This window comes from Palaemon carinicauda, chromosome 18 (assembly GCF_036898095.1).
Source record: "Palaemon carinicauda isolate YSFRI2023 chromosome 18, ASM3689809v2, whole genome shotgun sequence".
NCBI lineage: Eukaryota > Metazoa > Arthropoda > Malacostraca > Decapoda > Palaemonidae > Palaemon > Palaemon carinicauda.
In genome coordinates this window covers 29,830,080-29,856,270 of record NC_090742.1, presented here as the reverse complement: position 1 = coordinate 29,856,270, position 26,191 = coordinate 29,830,080, and the positions used below count along the sequence as shown (strand labels likewise).

Below are 26,191 nucleotides of genomic sequence, written 5' to 3'. Positions count from 1 at the left end.
CCAATGAGCTCCTATGCGAAGGGATCCGCAAAGGAGCTGGCCCTTCGGGCCGAAGTCCAGACCATGTTGGAGAAGGGTGCTCTTCAAGAGGTCCTTGACGGGTCTCCAGGTTTCTTCAGTCGACTCTTTCTTGTGAAAAAGATATTTGGATGCTATAGACCAGTCACCGATCTCTCGGCCTTGAACAGGTTTGTCAGTCAAACCCCGTTCAAGATAGAGACAGCCCACACAGTCAGACAAGTGATAAGACAGCAAGACTTCATGTGTACACTGGATCTCAAGGATGCATACTTTCAGATCCTAGTCTATCCGTCTTCAAGGAAGTATCTAAGAATCATGTTCAACCTGAAACAATACCAGTTCAAGTTGCTATGTTTCGGTCTTTCCAAGGCACCCCAGATCTTCATGAGAGGGTTTGCCCTAGTGTCATCTTGGGCTCACAGAATCAGCATACATCTCCTAAGGTATCTGGACAACTGGCTGATTCTAGCAGGGTTGATGGCAACCCTTCTTCAACACCAAGACAGATATCTGAGGCTTCGCCAAGATCTGGGGATCATAGTAAACCTTGAGATATCACCACTGCTCCCCTCTCAAAGACTGGTGTATTTGGGCATGATAATAGACACCAAATGGCACAAAGTGTTCCCATCAAACGAAGAAATTCAGAGGCTTGAGGAAGGTAGCAGGGCCCTTCCACAGACAAGAAGAGCTTCCAGCCCAGAGCTGGGTGCATCTTCTAGGCTACCTATCATCTCTGACTTATCTAGTACCCAACTAGGGCCTCAGGATAAGATCCTTCCAGAGGCAACTCAAGTCCCAGTGGAATCAAGCCTTCGATTCCTCGGACACCCTAGTTTGTCTAGGGTCAGAGGGATGGCCTATCTAAACAAGCAAGGCGGTACCTTCTTGCAGCCCCTGTACCATCTAGCAGTAGAATTACTCAGATGGGCAGAAGAGCAGAAGACGACAAGGTGTCCGTATCTACTCGCTTCATTTCAGGCAAGAGGAATGTGCTTGCAGTTAGTCTGAGCAGAGTGACTCAGATAGTGGGCTCCGAGTGGTCCTTGAATATTCTAGTAGCCAACAAAGTCCTGATTTTGTCGGGTTCCCCGACTGTGGATTTGTTCGCGACGGCCCTGAACTTCAGGCTCCTGCTCTACTTCTCCCCAGTTCTGGACCCCCAGGCTCTATGGCAAGATGCATTCCAATAACGGTAGGACAATACAGATGTGTATGCATTTCCCCCGTTTTATCTGATGAGAAAAGTCCTCAACCAAGTTAGGATAAACGAGAACTTATCAATGATACTAATAGCTCCGCTATGGCATCGGACCTTCTCACAGCTCATGACGGATCTTCCAAGGGAACTTCTTCCACAGGAACGTCTTCCACGGGAACTTCTTCCACGGGAACTTCTTCCACGACACGATCTACTCAAACAAATGCATGCCAACATCTTCCACAAAGCTGTACCTTCGCTTCGGCTTCACACCTGGAGACTGTCCAGCATCTCTCTGAGAGGCTTTTGGCAACAAGTTGTAGAAAGGATGTCTGGACACCTCAGATGATCTTCAGTGTCAGTCTACCAGGCTTAAGTGGTAACTCTTCATACTGGGTTAGACCTCGTTGACACGTGGTTCGGGTCCTTCAGTCTAAAGGGCCCTCCCTACTAACAGATCGCCACCTTACCCTGAAGACGGAGTTCCTACTCAACTTTGGCTTTGCCTAAGAGAGTTGGTGAACTGCATGTTCTATCATATGACATCTCCCATTCAAGGGGACGGGGAAAGGTAATTCTCAGCTTCGTCCCTGAGTTTATTGCCAAGACTCAAAATCCGGGGGTAGCGGGTCCAAGATTTGTACCCTTTAAGATCGAGTCTTCATTCTGTAACCGGAGATCCAGACCAAATGGTACTTTGCCCAGTGATGAGTCTGAGGTGTTACTTAAAAAGAACAGCAACAGCTTGCTCCTGTGTGAGGCCACTCTTTGTCAGCACGGGGAAGGTCAAGAGGAGTGTCTCGAAGAATACCATCTCATCATGGATTCGCAAGGTCATTGACCTTGCACTTAATCCTCCCCCCCTCCCCCCCTCAACGATGACCCAGAGGGTATTGCAACATCCCCGGCGTTCTAAGAGAACTACTCTGTGGCACAGGTATTGTATGCAGGCGTGTGGAAGCGTTGGACGACCTTCACCACCCACGACCTGCAAGACGTAACCCGCAGGAACGTGAATACGTTTTCCACTGGTCTTGTGATGGCTTGTTGGAATTTATTTTAATTTCAAGCTTACTTGAATTTAATAAACAAAAGTATTATTTAACAACCAAAACAACTTAAATTATAGAGTAGATCCACTAATAAAACTTTGTGACATTGCCGTACATTACCTTTTTCCCTAGACATGCCCAAAGATATATAATGTAGAGCACTTATCACAAATGTCGCAGTTGACGTATTCCAAAATTGTTATCATCTTGAAGTTAGAACGTTCAGTTTTGTTCAGAGTTAATTTTGTATTACTAATGTAGTTGCCGGCTTGGCTACTGAGTAACTCTTGCTGTAACTGTTCGCCGTGGCTGTGGTAACCTCTGAGGTAATTTACTTCTTACCTTTGACAAGTACATATTACGCACGCGCGAACTCAAAGCCTATTAGGCAATTACTAGTTTAAGTAATTTAATTTATAAGTTTAATTTTATTATTCATTTTACTTATTATTAACGCTAATAGTTACTACACTAAGTAGCATTAAGTTATTTACTTTTAATTTGTTAAGAAAAATAGATAAATCTTCGAGTCAAGCTAACGACTGAACGGCTATTCCCCACATTCAGACAGAAACTTCAATCCTTTCTGATTTCTAACAGGCTGCACACCAAGTAGTCTAAGTACCTCAAGCTCCTTGACGGACAGGTAGCAGAGGGTTGAGGGCTGAGGTTATCCAGGTTAGTCTGGGGTGAATGAGTAGAATGATTGGCTTGTTTCTTTCCTTCACCTTCCTCCTTTCTAGGGGTATCAGCACCTCGGTATTCGGCACAGCTGACCTCACCTCTTTGCAGGCAAGATACATTTCCCTTGAGTCCCCAATACCTCTAGTGAGGTTTTTATTGGGTAAAGACTTAGTACTCTCAAATTCCTATGACTCAAGATATTACTAGATCAGCCACATTGCAAGTGTCACAAACACACAGTTTGCGCAGGCCGTTAGTCATTGCAATGCATGACAATTTTAGCGAGGTGCAGGGTTCCTACCACCTACAATCTGTATTGCAGGGGAGAGAACCGTGGTTCAAGTGCCAAAAGCCAGTTGGCACGGAATTCCTCCTCCTTAAGAGGTGAAGCCTCCCCTGTAAATAGCAAATGGTTTGTATAGAGTGACAGAATAATGACAAATTTGGAATAATTTTGTATTTTTCCTAATGATACAAACGAGCTATTTATACAAATTGACCCGCCAGCTCTATCCCCCTAGAAAGTTCTGCCTGCAAGCAAAGTGGGACAATGAAAGCATACTCAGAAAACTATAATAGAAAAGTTTTGCATGGAAATTCAAAACCCATCAAAAGGGTAGTTGGAAACCACAGAAAAAAGGAATACAGAAGGCTGCAGAGGTATTTGAGGTAAAGTGTAGAAATAAAAAGATGAGACTTCTTGAAAATGCCATACAAATAGATAAGATGCTGGTGGAAAAGCTAGGAAAACAGTAAGATTGATAATTTTCAGTTTGGATTCAAGTCAGATATCAACAACAGAAGCAGCATTTATTATGGGACAATTAACAAAAAAGTACCTCATGAGAGGTAGAGACTGTTCCATCTATTTGTAGTGAAAAGGTATTCAACAGTGCTTGAATAAGCATCCAACTGAGTACTAAGACAAGTAATTAAATGGGCATTACAAAGGCAAGGGTACTAGTGATGTTATTCTTTCATGACACTCGAGTCTTAAAGCACGGAAATCTGAAGAGTTTGAGATGAATATTGAAATTCATGTCCTTTGCCGTTCATCATGTCAGTAGCAGAAGTTATAAAAGAGTGGTGGAATGTAGCCCTTGAGAGCTGCTGTATGCAAATGACTTAGCGTTAATACTGCGGTTGACTCCAAGAAGGATGGTGAAAATGTTTAAAAGGTGAAAGAATGGAATGGAGAGAAGAGGGCAAAAAAAAAACTAATAGTGACTGTAATTAATAGTATTCAGGATAGTGGGCAATATGATGGTCATTGGAAAGGTGTACAGGGTGAACTCTGTACTGAGTACAGAATACTGTATAACAGATTATGTTACAAGGCTTGCTCTGAATTTGAAATGGTTAAATGAAATACAGTAATAGATTTTAATGCACAAAATTTAAATACAGTAATAGATTTTAATGGCCAAAATTTATATCAAGAGCAAATGGGGGAAGTTAGAAGGATTGAAAACCCTGTTGTGATAGATGGAAAGGTCTTAGAAGAGGTGAAGCATTTCTATAGTTTTAGAGAGACACTGGATAGTGAAGCATTAGTTGAGCGAGCAATAAGAAAGTCGTGGCAGTATGGATGAGATTGAGATAGCCAAACCACCATTAGTTGTTAAAAATATCTGTTTAGTAGAGAGCAAATACTTAAGAGTACATGAGGCTTGTACTACTCTATGGAGCAGAGACATGGTCACTGAAATGGAATATCTTCACACAGTACAATACAATATTATGATTAATGATGAGAGTACTGAGGGAAGATCATGTTTTGAACGAGGAATTCATGGAGAGTTGTGGTATTCAGAAGCTGGAAAAAGTTACAAATTCAAATATCAAGATGGTTTGGACATGTGATGAGAAGCTATGAGGAACAGATAGTTAGAAAAGCAATAAATAGAGAAGTGGCTGAATGATGAACTATAGAAAGACTCAGGGTAAAGGATTTAAGAAGACAGAATACAGGATAGAAGAAAATTGAATGATCTCATTTCACATTATTATTTTTATTATTACTAGCTAAGCTACAACCCCAGTTGGAAAAGCAGGATGCTATAAGCCCAAGGGTTCCAACACAGAAAATTCCCAGTAAGGAAAGAAAATAAGGAAACAGAATAGTGTAGTGTGCGTGAGGGTACCCCCAAGCAAGAGAACTCTAACCCAATTCAATGGAAGACCATGGTTCAGAGGGTATGGCACTAACCCAAGACTAGAAAACAATGGTTTGATTTTTGAGTGTCGTCTTTTTAGAAGAGCCGCTTACAATGTCTAAGAAATAGCCACTGAACAATTACAGTGCAGTAGTTAACTCCTTGAGTGAAAAAGTTTCCAATTATCTTGAGAGTTATCAGGTGTACGAGAAAGAGAAAAATGGGTAAAGAATAGGCCAGATTATTCACTGTATATGCAGGCTAAGGAAAAATAAGCTGTTACCAGAGGTATCCAATGTAGTACTATCTGGTCAGTCAAATAACTCTATAACTCTCTAGTGGTAGTATTTAACCTGTAAAGGGAAGAGTTAATGTAAAACATTGATGATGATGATTTTCTGTATCTGTTACTTTGTAATTAAGTCCTTTTGTATCTCATGAAATTTGAAATTCTTTACTATAGTGATTTACCAATTGATTTCACCTGGTATGAATAATGATACAATGTTATACCGTATACTATTTCAGGCAGATGACTTTAGAATATCTTACAAAGACACAAGTGTGTCAGTAGAGAAGCTTGATTGGACTTCAGATCCTGTTTCTATGTTCTGTGACATCATTCTAGCTGCAGGTAATCATCTTTCACTCATCACTGTCAGAAATTTATAGTTTTAAAGAACTGTATTGTATATTCATATAGATAATTTAAAAACACCACTTAAGTTGCACTTCGTCTCTAACAAGGCCAACCCTAAAATTTCTGTTGACAGGAATAACAATATAAGACATTTTCATTACAATTTTTTTAGTACTCTCCTGGTAGTCATGTAGGGTAGCTATATCTAAAAAACAGTGGTTTGAATCTGTAAGGGAAAATTCAAAATTGCCTGCAAAAGAAGTCGGCTGCACACCAGCCCAAAAGAAGTAAACAATGGTATGCCATGTGCAACTCACTTTTTGGCTCTTTCCCGATATTAGCGGGTATGTTGGGCAAGTTTTATGCAACTACTTGGCAAGTAAAAATGCATACCGAGATCTTTTTTATAATTTTACCCAGTATCCACATAGCTGAAAGCTGCATTTATGAGGAGGTGGGATCAAGTTAAACCCCCAAATCCAGGTACAGTATGTATCCATACTTCAAAATATGATGACTATACTGAACCCTTAGCTGTGCACTCGCTTGTAGAAGGTTTTCAGAGGTCAAATACTGCCTGTAGTGTGATAACTTTTCTTCCAGAAGCAATGACCTTTAGTTTGCGACACCCTTCAGTACTTCATTGCTCCCTTACTGCCGCTACTTCAGCTCCCTGAGGTAGCAGCATGGCTACATTTGCTTGCCATTTATTCGTATTTCTAGAATGCATTTTGCTTCTCTCTTATCTATTCTCCTGTCTCCTAGGGCTTTCTTCACTCCATCCATCCACCCAAACCTTGGTCTTCCTTTTGCACTTCTCCCATCAACTCTTACATTCATCTCCTTTAACAGACGACCATTTTCCATCTTTTCTACAAGATCAAACCACCTCAATACAGTACATTCATATTCACTATAGCTGTTAATTTTCCACACCCATTCTCACCCTCACTACTGTGTTCCTAACCCTATCCAATCGAAATACACCAGCCATACTCCTCTGACACTTCATCTTGAACACATTCAATTTCTATCTCCGTCACTTTCATTCTCTGTAACTTCAATCCATACATCACAGTACAATCACTTACAGATACAGAAATCTTTTTACATTCATCCCTAACTCTCTATTCCTTAACACTCCCTTCACTTCCTCCTATGTTTTACATCCTTCATTCACTCTCTGATGTACATCTGCTTCCACTCTTCCATTTGCTGCAATAGAACTCAAGTACTGTACTTAATTTGATCTACATCCTCAAGTAACTCTCCATTCAACATGATACTCAACCTATCACCACCCTCCCTTCTCTGCATCTTATAACCTTACTCTTTCCCTCATTAACTCGCAACTTTCTTTCACCCTCCCTTCCAAACTCTGTCATAATCGAGAGAACTTCTCAGAGTCTGCAACCAATACAGTATCATCCGTAAACATCAACTGATTCACCTCCCACTCATTATTACTCTTGTCTATCGGTTTCAATCCTTGACCAAGCACTCGAGCATTTACCTCTCTTACAACTCCATCAACAAACAAATTGAACAACCATGGCAACATCCCACATCCCTGTGTCAACCCTATTCACAGGAAACCACTCATTTCATTCCCTATTCTAACACACGCTTTACTACCTGTGTATAAACTCTTCACTGCTTGCACAAACCCTCTACCAATTACATATAACGTCATTACATTCCACATCACTTCCCTATCAACTATATCATAAGCTTTCTCAGATTTATAAATGCAACATATACCCCTTATCTTTTACTAAATATTTCTCACATATTTACCTAACTATAAAAATCTAATCCATACTTTCCCTACCTTACTCTTCTAAGATTGCATCCTCCTTTTTTTTCTACCATACACTTTCCCAACAACACTCGACAAAGTAATACCCATAGAATTACTACTCATGCATATCTCCCTTACCTTTGTATAGTGGAACAACACACGCACACACCCAGTCCATTGGCACCTTTGACTATATAAAACATATATTAAACAATGTCGCCAACCATTCCAGTATGGTCATACTTCCTTCCTTTAGCATCTCAGCCCTCATACCAGCTATAACAGGTGCTTTTCCTGCTTTTGTTTCATTAAGTACTCTTTTTCTCTTGTAATCTCTCTCATTCTCATCTCCCATCGCTGGCACCTCAACACCTGCAATAGCAATTATATCTGCCTCCCTATTATTCTCAACATTCAGCAACCTTTCAAAATATTCAGCCCACCTTTTCCTTGCATTTCAACAACCTTCCATTTTCATCTTTCACTGTCTCCATTCCTCAATCCACCATTCTTTACTCTCTTCTCTTCTTTTCAAAACTACTACTTGTTCTCTTCATATGAATGACCCAATCCCTGATGCCTCCTTCAGTCAGCCACCCTCTTTGCCTCAGCTACCTTCCATTTTACTTCCACATTTTTCCTTATATCTTTCATATTATATACTATTAATCTGCAGCCACTCTTCAAATGCCCTCTTTTTCTCTTCCACCTTCATCTTCACTCCTTCATTCCATCACTCACTACCCTTCCTCATGCTGCCTCCAATAATCATCTTACCACACACATCACTTACAGCCACACAAAATTTTCTTTTACCAACTTCTCCTCTAAATCACCAGTTTCTCTCACTTTCACTCCGTCATAAGCCACTTCCAACTTTTCTTGATATTCCCTTTTTTACCTTTGATTTTTTCAACATTTTCACCTTCACTAGCTCCATTTTACATCCTCCTATTGTATTTCTAACTCTTTTGCTAGAACTAATTTTGCTTCAACCAAAGTTTGATCAGACATACTGTTAGTCATACCCTTAAATAGATGCACATCTTTCAATCATCTGAGCAACCTTCTTGTGTTGTTATCAACACGCAATGCATCAATGCCTTTCTACCACTCTCACTCTTACCCATGTATACTTATTTATCTCTCTCATTTTAAAAAAAACTACTACTAGTCACCATCTCTGGTTCATCACACATCCAGCAGTTTCTCGCCACTCTTAATTTTAGCCTGGTACACCATACTTCCCAATGATACCTTCTACCTCTTCAGCACCCACTCTGGTATTTGTCACCCATCACAACTACTGTACATACTTTCCTCTACTCAGTCCTTCTTCACACCTAGTTAATTTATTCCGCTCTTCTTCACTTTCCTCACCGCACAACCTATATGCTCTAACAAAAGCCCAACATTTCCTACCCAACCTAACCCTTACCCACTTTAACCTAGATGACATCTCCTTCCATTCCACTACTTTACCTGTTATCCATTCAATAAGCAATAGAACCACACCCTTTCTCACTCATCACCTTTCAATCTCAGATACTCTACCTGTCACTTCACAGCGAATATGTAAATGTCTTTTCCATTGTTTACGTTTGTAAACTCTTCAAGATTGCAGTCTATGCTTTTCAAATCAGTGGGTTAAGGCAAATTACCAAATTATTTTTTTTCTCTTGCTAAAAGAGAATTATTACTTGAGCTATCATTTTTATTTTATCTTAAAAGTTTATAGATTTTAGTAGGAATACTTTTACGATATTTTATTTACTGTTTATTTAATGATACATCGAAGTTTAGAGGTTTCATCCTTGTTGCCAATGCAAGATGATTTTATAATCTTAACATTTACGAGGCCTGGAAATTAGTGACTTTTTCTTTCAATTCTATAGGTATGTTTTGTGCAATTTGGTTTACCTTTTCATAAACCAAAAAGGTATAATTGTAATGATATATCATTCATATTCTACCTAATGTCATTTGTAACAGCTATGGTAATTGTTTACTATCGTGTGAAAGTTTTAAGTGCAAGCAAATCAGCTGTTGTTATCCAAATCAGTTGTTCATAACAAATCTGTATTTTTCGTTTGGTTGTTCATAACCATATGCATTACTAATGATACAGTTAGCCCTGCTTATTCGGTAGGGTTTGGTAACAGAAACTGGCGGGAAAAGTGAGAATCCGGGAATAATTGCTGTCCTAGAGTTGGTTAACTCCAAACCTAACAACTCGCTGCCCATTTCCTACAGCCAGTCAACTAATACACTAAGTAACGCACTGTACTCCCTAATATTGTGTTTACCTGGGTTCTATCACAGTATAAGTATTGTATTACGGTATGAACACATTTCAGGAAGTGTAAAGTACATGTACACTCGTGTACTAAGTACTGTACATGGTAAAACTATGGTACACAGCACTAGTCATCTGAACACAATATTGTATATGTAAATATGTAAGTAATGTACAGTAACAACAGCATCAAAGCACTTTTGTTCCTATCTAATCTAACACTCACTGATATTGTAATGTATATTACTGTACAGTAATGTATGCACAGTACTATCACTGCAGTACAGCTTAATTAGCTAAAGTAACACCCATAAGTGTTGGCCCTTTTTTTAGTAGGTCAACTCACTTTATTTTGTCAAGTCACTGCACTGTAGCCTACATTAGTAGACTGTACATATTGAAGAGTTCAGTAGTATTTATGTACAGTATAGTTGTTAAACAATACTTTATTGTACAATATGTAGTAAAGTACACAATTGAAAATACAAAAAATTAAGGGTACACATTGTACATACATACCACTAAACATTTTCAAAAGAGTTTTACATAGTATTATGTCGTGAAGCGTGATGCAACTCTTGATGCGTCGTCCCCTCTTGCTCTAATGAAATACTCGATAGTCTCCAGGCTTGGAAAAAGGTCTTGGAGAAACCTTCACATATGTGATCTGAAATACATTCCCTCTGTGGCCTGTAGAATGCTATTAGAACCCTTTTTGTATTTTTGACTAGCTTCAATTTATTTTAACACTTAATGGTGGGAACGCATAAAGGTTTAGATTGTTCTATACTGGTACTAGGGAGCAGCAGCTTTGAAGCTTTTTGTTTCCCTTTCTGGCAAATTAGTTCACCGTGGGGCTGCTTCAAAGTTCCCTGCATGCTTCTAAATGCAACCATTTCATGGATGACACTTGGCATTGTCGACTCAGTTTGTTTGCTAAAACATTTCTCTTTCCGTGGATGAGCCTTGGTCGTAGAGCCATTCCTTCTGGCTTGATGATTGATGATTGTTAAAAGAGTCAGATCTTTTGACTTTGTTCCTACTTGATATATTCTAGGGCTGTGGCGTTGTCTGAAAAGACTTGCGCTATATTTCTCCAGACTATGTTTAGAAGAGATGTGAGAGCTTTTGAATTTGCTAACAATTCTAATTGATTGACAGGCAGTGTTTTATCCGTCTGACAATTTGCTTGCTGCCTCCTAATTGTTCAATGTGAGACCCCCCTTGAACCTTCCTTTGAAGAGTATGAAAACACTAGGTGTGGATCCAGTTTAACCATTGTACTGTATGTTGTTCCGCTACTGGGAGGTTACTTTTAGGTAACTCGCAATGTTGATCTGTCTGGTTGAAGGTTTCTATTCCAAGATGTCTTCATGTGGAATATAAGAGGCTGCACCCTTAGTCTAGCTTGTACCACAAACTTCTGTGTAGAAGCTCTAGGGCCCAAAATGCTTGTACATTTGCTGGCTAGTAGTTTCTGTGAGCACCAAAATTTATGCAGATTCCTTGCAAAGTTCACCTACTGTAAATGTTTCATGAGTAGAAAAGCCTTGAAAAGAATCCATTTCCATCCTCATATAAGTCACAAATTGGCAAGGTAAAGTTCTGGACACAATTCCAAACTTTTGTGAAATGTAACAAATATTTTGGCATCTTTTGATCATCTGAGTGTTCTTATTATAGTTTAGTCATCCAAATATAGCTGAATCCAAAAATTTTTCAGGTGTGGCCACTTATTTATGGGGGCTATCACTCTGGTAAAACTTGGAAGCCCTCCTTGTTCCAAAGCTCAAAGCTGGAATGCTTTTCCTAGAAGCAGTAGAATTATGTATCCTGTATGTCTGTTGTAAACATCCAGTCCCATGATTGAATGGTCAAGAGAAGAGATTGGTTGTATTCCATGCTGAATTTTCATGTTAACACAAATTTGTTCAACTTGGCCACAGCAAAGATTGATCTTTATCCTCCTAATGCTCTTTCAATCACGAAAAGTTCATTTTAAAAAGCTAAGTATGTTCGGGGCTTCCTCTGTTGTGGCTTTTGCAAAAGGAACGATCACTTGTTAGAGAGCTTCTTGATGTTATGAGCCACTCAAGTATGCGAAGAAATTGACAGGAGTAGGAGAAAGTAGTGGCTCCTTGAAATTGGAAATCTTGTAACCTTCCCTGATTACCTTCATAACTTATTTCTCTGCATCCATGATCATCCTTTGGTGTGAAAAACCTTGAGTCCTGTGCCTACCAGATATTGAAAGCTTTGAAATTTATTTGCATGTCAGCCCTCGGTCTTGAGGATGTCTTTGTAACGTTCACAAAGGTTTCCGAAAAAGCATCGGCAAAGGCAAGATTCTCTTTAGAAGGACCCAGGTTGGTATTTGAGGTATGCTTTAGTGTCATATGGTCATGGTCTATAGATGCACTTGATAATCTTTGTGCTAAACAGCTGCTCTTCTTCCATTTTGTATTATAATAAGGAAGTCTTCTGCGCCAGAAATATATACATTCTTTAGCTGTACAAAACATATATCTTTCCTTCAATATCACATTTACATATGAATTTGTAGTCTCGCCAGGTTAAAGGTAAAAAGGCTGCTCATGAATGGCAAAGGCAAGGTAGAGGACAATGCCCTAGAGAGAAACCATATATTATTATGTTTATTTCTACTTGCTAAGCTACAACCCTAGTTGGAAAAGCAGGATGCTATAAACCCAAGGGCTCCAACAGGGAAAATAGCCCATTGAGGAAAGGTAATAAGAGAAATAATTAACATTTAAAATGAAATATTTTAAGAACAGCAACATTAGAATAATTCTTTCATATGTAAAATATAAAAACTAAAAAAACAAGAGGAAGAGAAATAAGATAGAATAGTGTACCTGAGTGTACCCTCAAGCAAGAGAACTCTACCCCAGGACAGTGAAAGAACATAGTAAAGAGGTTATGGCACTATCCAAGACCAGAGAGCAATGGTTTGATTTTGGAGTGTTGTTCTTCTAGAAGAGCTGCTTACCATAACTTAGGTCTCTCTTCTACCCTTACTAAGAGAAAAGTAGCCACTAAACAATTACATTGCAGTAGTTAACCCCTTGAGCAAGGGAGATTTGTTTGGTAATCTCAGTGTTGTCAGGTGTAGAGGACAGAGGAGAATATGTAAAGAATAGGCCAGACTATTCGGTGTATGGGTAGGTAAAAGGAAAATGAGCTGTAACCAGAGAGAAGGATCTAATGTACTGTCTGGCCAGTCAAAGTACCCAATAACACACTAGTGGTAGTATCTCAATGGGTGGCTGGTGGCCTGGCCAACCTACTACCTTTCATAAACATGTGATCAGCACCCAAGCCCCCTCTCCAGCAAGCTAGGACCAGGGAGGGCCAGGCAATGACTAAAGGCAACCCTTTTGGCTGATGTTTTTGACAGTAAACAGAGTAATGAAAAACTTGAACTTCCTCATCCTGTTCTCCTGAGGCTAAACTAACTAGTTTAGTTTTTCAATCTCGTGAGATTAAAGCTCTGTTGATGGACCTTGATGTATATGGAGGTGTAGACCCAAATGGTATTTTTCCTTTGTTTTTGATAAAGACAGATTTATTAGCTCCAAAGTTATGTTATTTTGCGCAACTTAGCAAGAAGAGGAGCTTTTAGCACTAGTTGGAGAATTGGTAATGTTACTCCCACTGATTAGAGCCCAATTTCCATAACTCCCATATTATCTAAAGTTTTTGAATGTCTTCTGGCAAAATGTCTTAATAGGTTTGTTGAAGGTAATCATCTATTCCCTAGTTTGCAATTTGGTTTTCATAAAGGCCTTGAAGCATGTGATGCCCTTCTTACAATCTCCAATGCTGTACAGAAATCCCTTGATTTTGGTCAGGAAGTTCGTATGATTGGCCTTGATTTTAGTGCTGCCTTGGACCGTTTTAATCATGAGGCCCTTGTTTTCAAACTCAAACAGTTGGGAGTAGGTGGATCGTTTCTTAGCATTATTATTGATTTTTTAAGTAATAGATCTCAAGAGAGTTGTTTTTGATGGGTTCCATAGGGTAGTGTTCTTGGCCCATTACTTTTCATACTATATACACATGACATGTGGTTTGGCCTAGAAAACAAGTTTGTTGCATATGCAGATGATGCTACTCTCTTTGCATCAATTCCATCCCCTGAATGTAGATCTGGGGTTGGTGAATCCTTTAATAGAGATTTAGCTAAAATTAGTGTGTGGTGCAAATTATGGGGTATGAAGTTGAATCCTAACAAAACTCAAAGTATGATTGTAAGTAGGTCAAGGACGGTGGCTCCTCAACATCTGGATCTCAGTATAGATAATGTTTCTTTAGATTTGTATGACTTGTAAAATTTTAGGTGTGATTCTTGACAGCAAATTTACTTTTGAGAAACACATTAGGTCTGTGTCTTCTTCAATTGCACAAAAAATTGGCTTATTAGGAAAGTCTTTTAAGATTTTCGGTGATCAATCTATTCTGAAGAAGTGTGTTAATTCTTTCATTCTACCTTGTTTTGAGTATTGTTCTCCTGTCTGGTGTTCAGCTGCTGATTCTCATCTTAATTTTTCGGACTGAAACTTACGGTCTATTAGATTTCTTATTCCTGATCTAGATATTAATCTTTGGCACCCTTGTTCAATTAGTTCATTATGCATGTTGCTTAAGATTTTTCATAACTCTGACCATCCTTTACATTCAGATCTCCCTGGACAATTCTATCCTGTTTGTAATACTAGGCAGGCAGTTAGTTCTAATAGCCAGGCCTTCTCCATCATGAGGCTCAATGCTACACAGTATTATAGAAATTTTATTCCAGCCGTGACCAAGTTGTGGAATGACCTTCCTAATGGGGTAGTTGAATCAGTAGAACTTAAAAAGTTCAAAGTTGGAGCAAATGTTTTTATGTTGACCAGACTGACACGAGTCTTCTTATAGTTTATGTATGACATATCTGTTTTTGATGTTGTTAATAGTTTATATATGACATATCTATTTTGATGTTACTGTTTTTAGAATGATATATTGTTAATTTGTTCTCATTATTTATTTAATTCCTTTCCTCACTGGGCTATTTTTCCTATTGGAGCCCTTGTGCTTATAGCATCTTGCTTTTCCTTCTAGGGTTGTAGCTTGGCTATTAATAACAATAATAATAATAATAATGATAATACTGATAACTGATCAGGTCGACCTATAGGTTCTGCTAATCGCCCCTCATCCCTAACTCAGAAGGATTATGAGGTTGCAGACACTATTAGAAACTATCAAGGCTATTGAGTCTAACTCCTGTCTAACAAATTGTCAGGCTACCACAATAACACTGTACAAAAAGGAAACGAATGTCTCCTCTATCTTAGCTTGGCCTGATAGGTTTACCATTTCTTTCAGCTTGGATAAAGTGGGTGTTACAGCTCCGATTCCAGTCAACAAATGACCAGATGTCTAGTTGACAGTACAACTGATCTGCAAAAACATCCGTCTCTTGGTGCATCTAAAATACTTTGACTGAATGAAGAGTTTTTCTTCTAAAATGTTCACTAAACTAGAGAAGTAGGAGTCTTCAGAGGCAGCTACACACACAGCTTAGTCCTTCTCTGATATCTCAACACTTCCTTTTATGTTCCTTCCTATTCAAAATAAACAGCATGAAATCTTAGTTGAATTCCAATCTTCTTTCCAAAATCAGGTTAATTCTGCCTAAAATATTCCAAATATAGCTGCATCCGAAATCTTCAAAGGTGCAGGCACTTCTTTATGGGGCTATCACCCTGGTAAAACTTGGCTGTCCTCATTCCAAAGCACAAAGCTCAAAGCTGGAATGTCTTTCCTAGGAGCATAAATCTTGAGTATTTTCTATAATCTGGATGGACTGGAATGTAGAAATGTTGTATACCTTACCAATTAGAATTTTCACCAATTTTAATAATCTCTCTACTTCTTGAATAAATGTTCTACAGAAAGAAGTACTGTAGGTGGAGTGTATGCTTTCACAGTTTAACCAAGGGTTAAACATATTACTAAGTTGAAACAGTAATAGATTTCTATCCAATGATAAAGAAAACTCCAAATAACAATGAGGTACATCACCAATTAACTGATTAATCAGCTGAAGAATCTTCACTCTTTAAATCAAATACTGTACACTTATTCAGGAAGAAGTTTGTTCCTCTCTTTTGGTACGTGGAAAGCGAGTTATAAATTGTGTACCATTGTTTACCTTTTGTGAGCAGGTGTAGCCCCATCTTGATTTGGTGGCTGTTTTGAATTTTCACTAACCGATTCAAACCTCTGACTCTTAGATATAACTTTGTGACTACTAGAGATTGAAAAATTAGCCAAGATGCCCAATGGTTTGTATATTAAATAATTTATAGCCAATTTTTTCATTTTTTGCAGATGTAGTCTATGACCCTGAAATTATTTCCCCCTTGGTTATGATCATCAAAGAAGCCCTGGGTAAAATAGATGGATCTACAGCATATGTTGCTAGCACCATCAGAAATCAGGATACATTCAACTGTTTCAGAAATACACTAGGTAGGCATATATATACCTTATGTATAAAATCCCAAATTTGAGATATAGAATACAGTACAGGTATCTTTCACAAGCATTTTAACAATACATCTTTTTCTGTATGGAAAAAAATTTCCATGCTGAAGTTGATACATAATGTCTTAAAAATGTTTGTGGAGTTTGTGGCTGTTTTTTTCAGATTTGCAATAATTATTGAGCTTCTAACAGTGCTAGTGGAGTGTTGAATAGCTAATTATAGAAAGATTTCTTATATAAATTACTTTATTTTCATTGTAACAATAGAAAATACAAGTACTGTACAAGATTAATTTCCGTACATTTTAACAAACGAATGAATTACATTGAGAAATTTAGTATGACAGTTCATCACTTTCTTTGCCAGTGAAACCCGAAGATTGGGAGGATAGTAGAAATAAACATTACTCTTGTATTTGCTTACTCTGGTCAAATTTTCTCTCTTTAAAAAGCATTTTGGGAATGTGTATTTATTGCTGCAAACCTTGTTAAAGGTAAGAAGATTAATAATGAGTGACAGAGGAAAAGGATAGGTAATACAGTGTGAAAATCAGCAAATATAGAACCACCACTATCTCTTAAGTCTGGTACCAATAGATCCTTGTTCTTAGAAGAAGGGATTGATTCTATGCAGATTAGGCAATTTTCAAGGTCCTAAGCTTTGCCTCAAGAGATGCGAGCGAGGCACCCCCTATAAATGGCTGGGTTACTACTATTAACCTTCATTTACAAAGGGTAATACAGAATTCATAATTGTAACTATCCAGAAACTATTCATTTATTGAAATCTCCAATGGGGAAGGGAGCTTACTATCCCCATCCCTAAGTGACCACAGTACAGTAACACACAACTCCTTATATTAGAAAAGACGAGCTAAAATTATGCTAACTTAATCAAAAAACTAAAACCTATCAAGTAGATAGTTGAAACCCTCCAATAAATCGAGGGGTAAGGAAGGAGGCCGTAATTAGAATGTGAGATGATCTCTTCCCTAACTACATAGTAGTCAAAGCCCATGGGTAGGAAAAGATAAACCAAGCCCTATGCAGAGTTCCGAATTGAGTAGCTTATCTAACTCCTAGTACCTATCTCTAAATACATGTAATAGGTGTTTTGTTCCCAGCCTGTCCATACTCATTTTTAGGCTCAGGCCATGTCGTCCTGATGGAAGGTTCCTATAGGTAGCTTTCTAAGGGATATTTGGCTACAGTGATATTCCCAGAGAATTTACCTTTAGGTCTCCAAAACTCTAACTCCTGGCGCGAATATCCTTAAAATTTCTCTTAAGGATAACGCATAATATCAGGGGACGTATATCTTGATACGACACATAGCAATCTTCACCCCGAATAGCTTTTTCGTTTCGAGGGGAAGAGTGGCGAAAACAAAAGGGGAGCCGTTATCAAGGTTACCCTTCCTCCCGTACTATTACGAGTATCTAAGATGGCGCTTATTCCTATTTTCGTAGCGAATTCGCATGGTGGTTTTCCCTATTGCTCTAACGTTTGTGATCGATTAATCGAGGTTTTATCATGCAATCTCCAGCTTCTTCTGGCTCTGGAAAGTTGAGTATTTATTCTTTACAGTGTATAATTTTTAACTTGGCCGATCACCGGAGGCGCCATGGGCTCTGTCGTTCTTGACGCATGTGTTATTTAGTTAGCAGAACGATACTTCCGGTTGTAATAGCATGAATAATTTGAAAGCTATTTAAACACAATTATACTAGGAATTTTATATATTATGTGGATCGTATACATTAAAGTTTCGGCGACTTAGGTAACCGAATCTCGCCCCGCGCTAGGCTACCTAGCCTACGCGCTTCGGTTTACTTTCCTACATGTTATAGAACGACTTTCCTAGTTGTAATAGCATTAATAAATTATACTATTTAGGCACAATTATACTAGTAAAGATTTATCTAATTATGCATATATTTCCTCTTCCTTATGTCGATTGTATACGTTAGAGTTTCGGCGATTAAGGTAACCAAAATCTCGTCTCGCGCTAGGCTACCTAGCCTATGCACTTCAGTATACTTTCATACATGTTCCCAGTTAACCCTCGTGTATCGTTTATCAATTCATTAGGAGATAGGTATCTCCTAGAATTATTATATACTCAATACTCATCTCCTGTGGAGATTTAGGGTAATCCCTCCTTCCCTCTTGAGTGCCGCCATAGGCGACAACCCTATCTTGGTCTTGCCATAGAGTAGTCACTCCAGCTTGACTAGGCTAGTGTTTTCTGTCTCTTACCCTTGCCGGCGGATAGTCCTGCTTTGGTTTTCGACAGAACCTCAGAGTATTCAGTCTTTTGCTGGCGGCCGAGTAGCAGGATGAGTAGTCACTCCCCTGTCGGCTTACAGCTGCCGGCATAGGAGGCTATGCCTCCCTAGGCCGCACTTGAAGTGGTTGTATGATGCCGCCACCTTCTCCCCTGCGTTCTAGAAGATTAGTCCTGTTTCGGCAGACCCTAGGCTGGAGAATAGATATTCTTCTGCCGCCTAGATTGGCGCCGATACTGAAAGGAAGTTTCTTTCCTGTTGTTGGAGGTGCCTCCTCCTAACACTGTTTTGGCAGACCCTAGGCTGAAGAATAGATATTCTTCTGCGGCCTAGGATGGCGCCGATACTGAACAGAGTTTCTCCCTTGTGTGGTAGTGGCGGCAACCTTGCTGCCGCCTTCCACATTTAATAAAGGACCCGTTCCCTGTCCCTCTCTGTCCTTTAGCGATGGCCTAGCTGTCGCAACCCTGGCCGGGTAGGTTGTGGTGCCGGCCGGGCTCCTACATAAGTAGCTGTATAGTCACTCGGTCTTTCCCTTATGGATGCGAGGCTCCGGGAAAGGTTGTGACGGCTGCCGGTGGGAGACCCCTTTACTGTCGAGGGTTCTTCAGTCCTCTCTTGGATTGCCATCCACATCGACGAAGTCGGCAGTGACCGGCAATGGTTTTTATGGTTGGATGGAAGCTTAAATGATACATTATCCCCTTCCATTTGAACCCTCATTCCGGAGGAAGGCAGTAAGATTAAGTACTTATACCCTTATTTATGGTTAATAAACATTTAATAAGGTAGCCCTTCACTCCATGCTTTCTCTCTCTCTCTCAGCTAGTGCCGCCAGGTACTAACCCAGCCGGCGACATTGCCGGCTGGGCCGGTGCCGCCAGGTACTAACCAGCAGGCGATATGCTAGCTGGATCGTGCCGCCAGGTGCTAGCCTAGCCGGCAACATGCCGGCTGAACTACAGTATATGATTATACAGTAGCCAGTATATTTGCAGCATAGATTATACTGCAGACAGAAAACTATAGTATATATTATACAGTAGTTATTTTCCAACATACCCTGTGTATCCTTGCACAGTCTATTGTTGAGACCAATCCTATATCGAAAGAAAAGATTTCTTTCAATACACTGATAGCTAATCAGTTAACAATTTACCCCACAATATTGATTAAAGACCTTAAGAAGGGTCAGTGTTAAGATACACTTATCTACTCCTAGGGGTTAGAACCCCTCCCTTGGGTTTCCTGAATAGGAAGACTCGATGGTTTTAATTTTGGGGGAGGTCACAGCAATTGGCTGGACAGGAAACACAAGTATGTGTCTTTCCTAGTCCCTTTCTAGCTTGACTATCCTAAGCTATAATGGTTGAAATATTAATAGTAATATTTTACATATTTGTTTATCAGGTGAGATAAACAACCTCATACTCATTTGAATTTCCTCTCTTTACAGGAGGACCTAGTGAAGTGCGAAGTCATCCTCTGCAACATCAGGAGTAAGGACTTTTGTGGCCACAAAAGGTGCAGGTCTCATGCCCCCTGCACCACCACTAAAGAAGCTCTACGGTACTGGGACCCCCAAGGCGGCAACAGATTCCGGACCTTGGTTACCGAAGGTTTTGATGACCCCAAGTCAGCGGAGTCAAGGGATGCAGCACGAGAAAAGCTGCGCAGATGGGTAGTGGGTTCTAAAAGAACTCGACGGGACCGTACTTTCCTAACGAAAGGATGCACAACTTGCTGTTCCCTAAAGCGGGTATCGAAACTGTCATACCCCAGACACGACCTGAAATACCATGCGTCCAGATTGCCATCGAGGCGGAAGTCAGTGATGCATTACAAGGTATGGACATCTGCCAAGAGGAAAGGATGTCTGAAGTGTCCTCGGACATTGAGAAGGATCTTCTCAAGGAAGATCACGAGGAGGAGTCTACACTGACTCCCGAGGAAGATGATGAAGCCGAGTCGGAGTCCCTTCCATCGGTGTTGGCACTGGAGCCGTTACCCTCAACATCTGCTGCCCCTCAATCAGACGACGTGAGACAGACACTGGCCAACCTTACAGCTGTAATGGAGAACATTCGCAAACAAGGCGAAGCTAGGGAAGCAAAACTTGAAAGACAGCTCCATGAAGCTCGACTCTCCACTTCCCGTGGGTCTCACAAGAGACTCAGAGTCCAAGACATCCCAACCTGCTCCAAAACTAATCCCTGGAAACATGCGGAGTATATGCCGATCACCAACGGTAAACTCTGGATTTCGGAGAAGTTGGGAGCCGTCCCTATTGATGGCATTCAGTTCTGGCCAAGCTTCAAGGCCTACCCAGACTGCTTCATTCAGCTGAAGCTGGAACCAGCGTCGAAGGAAGAGACGGAACCCAAGGAGGTCATAGTATTCGACCATGACAAGGCTCAGGCTCTTTTGTCAAGCAGCCTGAAGAATGTGGGCTACACAAATTCTAAGGTGTCTGCCCTCAGCAAGAAACATCCTACTTTTCTTGCTCCAGTTTCAATAGCCTTCCTCTTTACATCGAAGGCTCTTAAAGCTGTTGTCAAGGCAGTAGAGGCAGGCAAACCTTGTCCTACACTGGATGAGTTTAGACCTCTGTTGTTAGCCCTGCCCATGAAGGATAAGGATTGGAAAGAAGTCCACCTTATCTTCTCAGTTGGGAAGTTGGAGGCAGATATCGCTGGACGACAGTTCAACGATAATCTTCCAAAGCTGTCAGACTTTCTCTTGCGTAGGGAGCAAGAAACGAAAGAAAGACTAGTGGCATCTCTATCCCTACAGAACTGTATGGAGATGTGTGCAGGTTTGAAGAGCACCCCAGATATGAACATGGTCATGGCCAAGATGCACATGGCTACCTTGGTAAAGGACCTGTACGGCTTTATCAAAGCCAGGAGGGCATGCAGAGAGTTCATGTTTGCTACAGCAACCATAAAACACGAACCCAGGAAGCTGATAGCTTCCAATATCTGGGGTAAAGACCTCTTCCCAAATGAAGTGGTCAAGGAGGTAGTTGACAAAGCTGCCACGGAGAAAAGGAACCTTCTCCAGAAGTGGGGCATGTCATCCAAAAGGAAGTCTTCCCCAGATGAGGGTCCCCAGCCTAAGAAGAAAACTAAGAGACCTAGACTACCCTCTTGGCCGGCCAAGCAACAACATCCCACAGTCACCATGACCGCGGTGCCCCAAGTGGTTGCTCAACCGCAAACCACTTACCAGATGGTACCTCAACAGCTGGTTGCCCAGTCACCAGCATTCAACCCTGCATTTGAGAGGCAGACCACTACCTTTCGTCCCAAAGGTAGAGGCTCCAGACGGGTCTCCTCAAAACACCCCTCACGAGGTAAGGGAGGTAGGGGAAGTTACGGTCAGGGAGGTATATCCTCCAGAAAACAGAAGCAATGAGTTGCTTCAAGTAGGAGAGAGGCTCCAACAATTTCAGGATCGTTGGACCTTCGATCCTTGGGCCCACAGCCTAATCAAGAACGGACTTGGATGGAGCTGGAACAAGGCTCCACCATAATTTCCTCAATTCTTCCAACACTCCACCCCTTACTGGAAGAATATACCCTAGAACTATTGAGCAAACGGGTAATAAGAAGGGCAAAGTCCATAAATTCCATGGAAGGCTGTTTTGTGTTCCCAAGAAGGACTCGGACAAACTCAGTGTCATTCTGGACTTTCCGCCACTCAACAAGTTCATCGAGAACAACAAGTTCAGGATGCTAACCCTTCAACACATAAGGACCCTGTTACCAAAAGGGGCGTACACAGTCTTGATAGACCTGGCAGATGCTTATTGGCATATTCCAGTCAACCGCCCCCTCTCCTCCTACCTAGGATTCAGACTACAGAAGAAAAAGTACGTCTTCAGAGCCATGCCCTTCGGACTAAACATAGCCCCAAGGATTTTCACGAAACTGGCAGACGCAGTCGTCCAACAACTACGCCTAGAAGGCGTTCAGGTAGCAGCGTACCTGGACGACTGACTGGTATGGGCAGCATCCAGGACGGCTTGTCTGCAAGCATCCATGAAAGTGATCCAGTTCCTGGAACATCTGGGATTCAAGATCAACATCAAGAAGTCTCAACTTTCTCCAGCTCAAGAGTTTCAATGGCTGGGAATCCATGGGAACTTGAAGTCACACTGTCTCTCCATTCCTCCAAGGAAGAGGAGAGAGATTGCAGGATCTGTCAAAAGACTACTGAAATTCGACAGGATCTCAAGACGCCAACAGGAAAGAGTACTGGGCTCTGGAGAAGATACGCATCAAACGCTCGGAAGAGATCAAAGAAGACCGGTACCGACCTTACTACGATCACTTCTCAAGCCATGGTCGAAGGCCAAGAACCTAAAGAGGACTGTGCCCTTGCAACCACCTCTACCATCGGTGACCATCCACACGGATGCCTCGACGAAGGATGGGGAGGTCACTCCCATCAACGGAAAATCCAAGGGACCTGGTCTTCTCTGTTCAAGACCTTTCACATCAACATTTTGGAGGCCATGGCAGTCCTTTTAATGATGAAGAAACTCTCCCCTCGCAGATCAGCCCACATCAGGCAAATCCTGGACAGCGAACTGATAATGAAATGTCTGAAACGTCAAGGCTCGAGATCGCCCCAGATCAACCAAGTGATATTGGCCATCTTCCGTCTGGCGGAAAAGAAGAGATGCCATTTATCAGCAGTTCACCTTCAATGGTTCCGCAATGTGACAGCGGACGCTCTATCCAGGCTCAAGCCGATAAAGTCAGAATGGTCCCTAGACGCAGACTCATTCTCCTTCATTTTACATCAAGTCCTGGAACTGCAGATTGACCTCTTCGCGACAAGCGACAACAAGAAACTTACCTCGATATGTAGTCCCATACGAGGACCCTCTAGCAGAGGTGACGGATGCCATGTCCCTCTACTGGAACAGATGGAACCGGATTTACCTGTTCCCTCTGATCAATCTCCTAATGAAGGTCCTCAACAGGCTGAGATCCTTTCGAGGAACGGTGGCTCAAGTGGCTCCCAAGTGGCCAAAGAGCAACTGGTTCCCTCTGGTAATGGAACTGAAGCTGAGGCTGGTCCCTCTACTGGACTCAGCACTATTTCAACAGGTACAGAAGTCGACTTTCTTCGCTTCATCACAGAGAACCCAAAACCTTCATCTCATGATTTTCTCTCCATAGCGGTTAAGAAAAGATTTGGGATATCAAAAGGCAGTATAGAATTCTTAGAAGAATACAAGTCCAAGTCAACCAGAAGACAATATGAATCATCTTGGAAAAAGTGGGTTGCTTTCATCAAAGCAAAAGGACCGAAAGAAATCTCAATGGACTTTTGTCTGTCCTTCTTTATCCACCTTCATAGACAAGGTCTGGCAGCCAACATGATAACTACGTGTAAGTCGGCTCTGACTAGACTTCTGCTATACGCCTTCCAAGTGGATCTGTCGAACGAAATCTTTAACAAGTTCCCTAAGGCATGTGCTAGACTCAGGCCTGCAGCTCCCCCGAAGCCCATTTCATGGTCCTTGGACAAGGTCCTATACTATGCTCAACAGTGAACAATGAAGATTGCTCTCTTAAGGATTTGACTCAAAAAGTCATTTTTCTTTTCTCTATAGCCTCAGGGGCTAGAGTTAGTGAAATAGTGGCCCTATCCAGAGACGAGGGCCATAATCAGTTCACAGGAGCGGGAGAACTGAATCTTTTTCCTGATCCAACCTTTCTCGCTAAGAACGAGCTACCCACTAAAAGGTGGGGTCCCTGGAGAATCTGCCCTCTGAAGGAAGATGTCTTTCTGTGTCCAGTAGAATGTCTAAAGGTCTATCTTCTAAGAACTTCAGACTTCAGGGGAGGACAGCTCTTTAAAGGAGAAACTTCTGGATCAAACTTATCCCTAAGACAGCTGAGGGCAAAGCTCACCTACTTTATTCGCAGAGCGGATCCTGACAGTACACCCGCAGGTCACGATCCAAGGAAAATGGCTTCATCTCTGAACTTTTTTCAGTAGGTGGACTTTGAGCGTCTTCGCTTATACACTGGATGGAAATCATCCAGAGTCTTCTATAAACATTATGCAAAACAGGTGCATGAGTTGAATCATTTTGTGGTGGCGGCAGGTAGTGTATTAAAATCTGTCGTCTAGTGCTGTGATGAACAGTGAATTGATTGGGACATTCAATTACCGGCTAAAGGTGTTGACACCTTCCAGTGCAATACCTTTTAAGTGAGTATCACCATGGTGACACTAACGACTGTTCAAATTATTTGAGGTGGAGAATTAAACAGATAACACTCGTGCCATGTGTACTTTTACACAGTTTTGATAATATTCAACATTACAGAAAACTATATTAGAAAATTTTATTAAATTTTCAAATTCAATTGTGGCACGAATCATTTCTTCCCTTTCAGGTGGAAACAAAATATTCTGTATTATGTCGCCTAATATATATTTCTCTTTATATGTATTAATATATTTTAAATATTAAACTTAGCCGGTGAATATACAGTATAATAGCTGACGTCTCCGACGGCTCGTCAGATTCCAAAAACTCGCGAGCGATCGCCATGAAGGTTGCGGGTGTGACCACCAGCGCCGACTATCGGCCAGATACCGCATATACTTGTCAATTTCTCCAGTTCTTCTCTGTCGGTCTTGTCGACAAGTTGGTTCCGCTCGCTTTATGACCTCGAGTTTTCGACCGAATTGGTGAAGTACTTGGTTTTGGTTTTATTGCTTTCGCCGTGTTGGATTATTCAATACTATCTTCAAAAGAAATGCTTTTGAAAGGAGAGGAAAAGTGTTTTGCCCTTGCTTTTTTTTTTAATCTCTGGTTTTTCCATAGAGAAAAGATGGCCGACCCTTCCCTCAGTGTACGGAAGTGTGTTAAAGGCTTTTAGTAATTATTTTATCACTTTATAAATTATTGTTGATATTTATAGATTTACCTCTATATATTTTATATCTCACCCGCCTTTATTAGGCCTCTTCGATTAGCTTTCCATTTATACTAAACATCAAGATAAATTTTATGTTTTTGTTTATATGCGGCCTTTACCTATTCTTTGTAGGCGGTCCTAACTTGGAAAACGAAGTTAAACAACGTTGAGCCCATTCAACTTTTTATTTTTGTTTAGTTTAAAACAGTTGCTCTGTAAGAGTGATGAGATGAATATTTTTTAGAAAATATTTTAAGAAATATATTCTTTGAATAGTCTTCGTGCTGTTTTTTCAAGATGAACTAACGTTTGGTTTATTTATGCTACGCAGTTTGCGCTCTATCGTTACGATAGAGAAAGAGAGAATCACGGTTTCACTTTGCAGAAATAGTAAATCGATTTTGACGTTTTGTTCATTCTTCTTTCAAACTGAAGTGTTTTAGATACTAATTTAAAGGAACTTGTTAATTTTCAATTTCTTAGTCCTTTCAGTTTTTTCCTTTAGTCAAATAACCTGTTATTGACGAAGGGTGAGTGGGCCATTCTC

The 26,191-nt window shown here is 40.7% G+C and overlaps 1 protein-coding gene across 4 annotated transcripts in view; it reads left to right on the top strand.

The window, feature by feature from the left end:
* The window catches only part of LOC137657745 (protein-lysine N-methyltransferase EEF2KMT-like), a 320,088-nt gene that overhangs the window by 130,935 nt on the left and 162,962 nt on the right, over window positions 1-26,191 (top strand). For all 4 annotated transcript variants that reach the window (XR_011047197.1, XM_068392218.1, XM_068392217.1 and 1 more), the window contains exons 6-7: window positions 5,643-5,748; window positions 16,251-16,391. Coding sequence is in view for 3 of the 4 variants with exons in the window: in XM_068392218.1 (XP_068248319.1) it covers window positions 5,643-5,748; window positions 16,251-16,391 (247 nt within the window). In the remaining variant the exon portion in view is untranslated. The remainder of the gene's footprint in view (window positions 1-5,642; window positions 5,749-16,250; window positions 16,392-26,191) is intronic.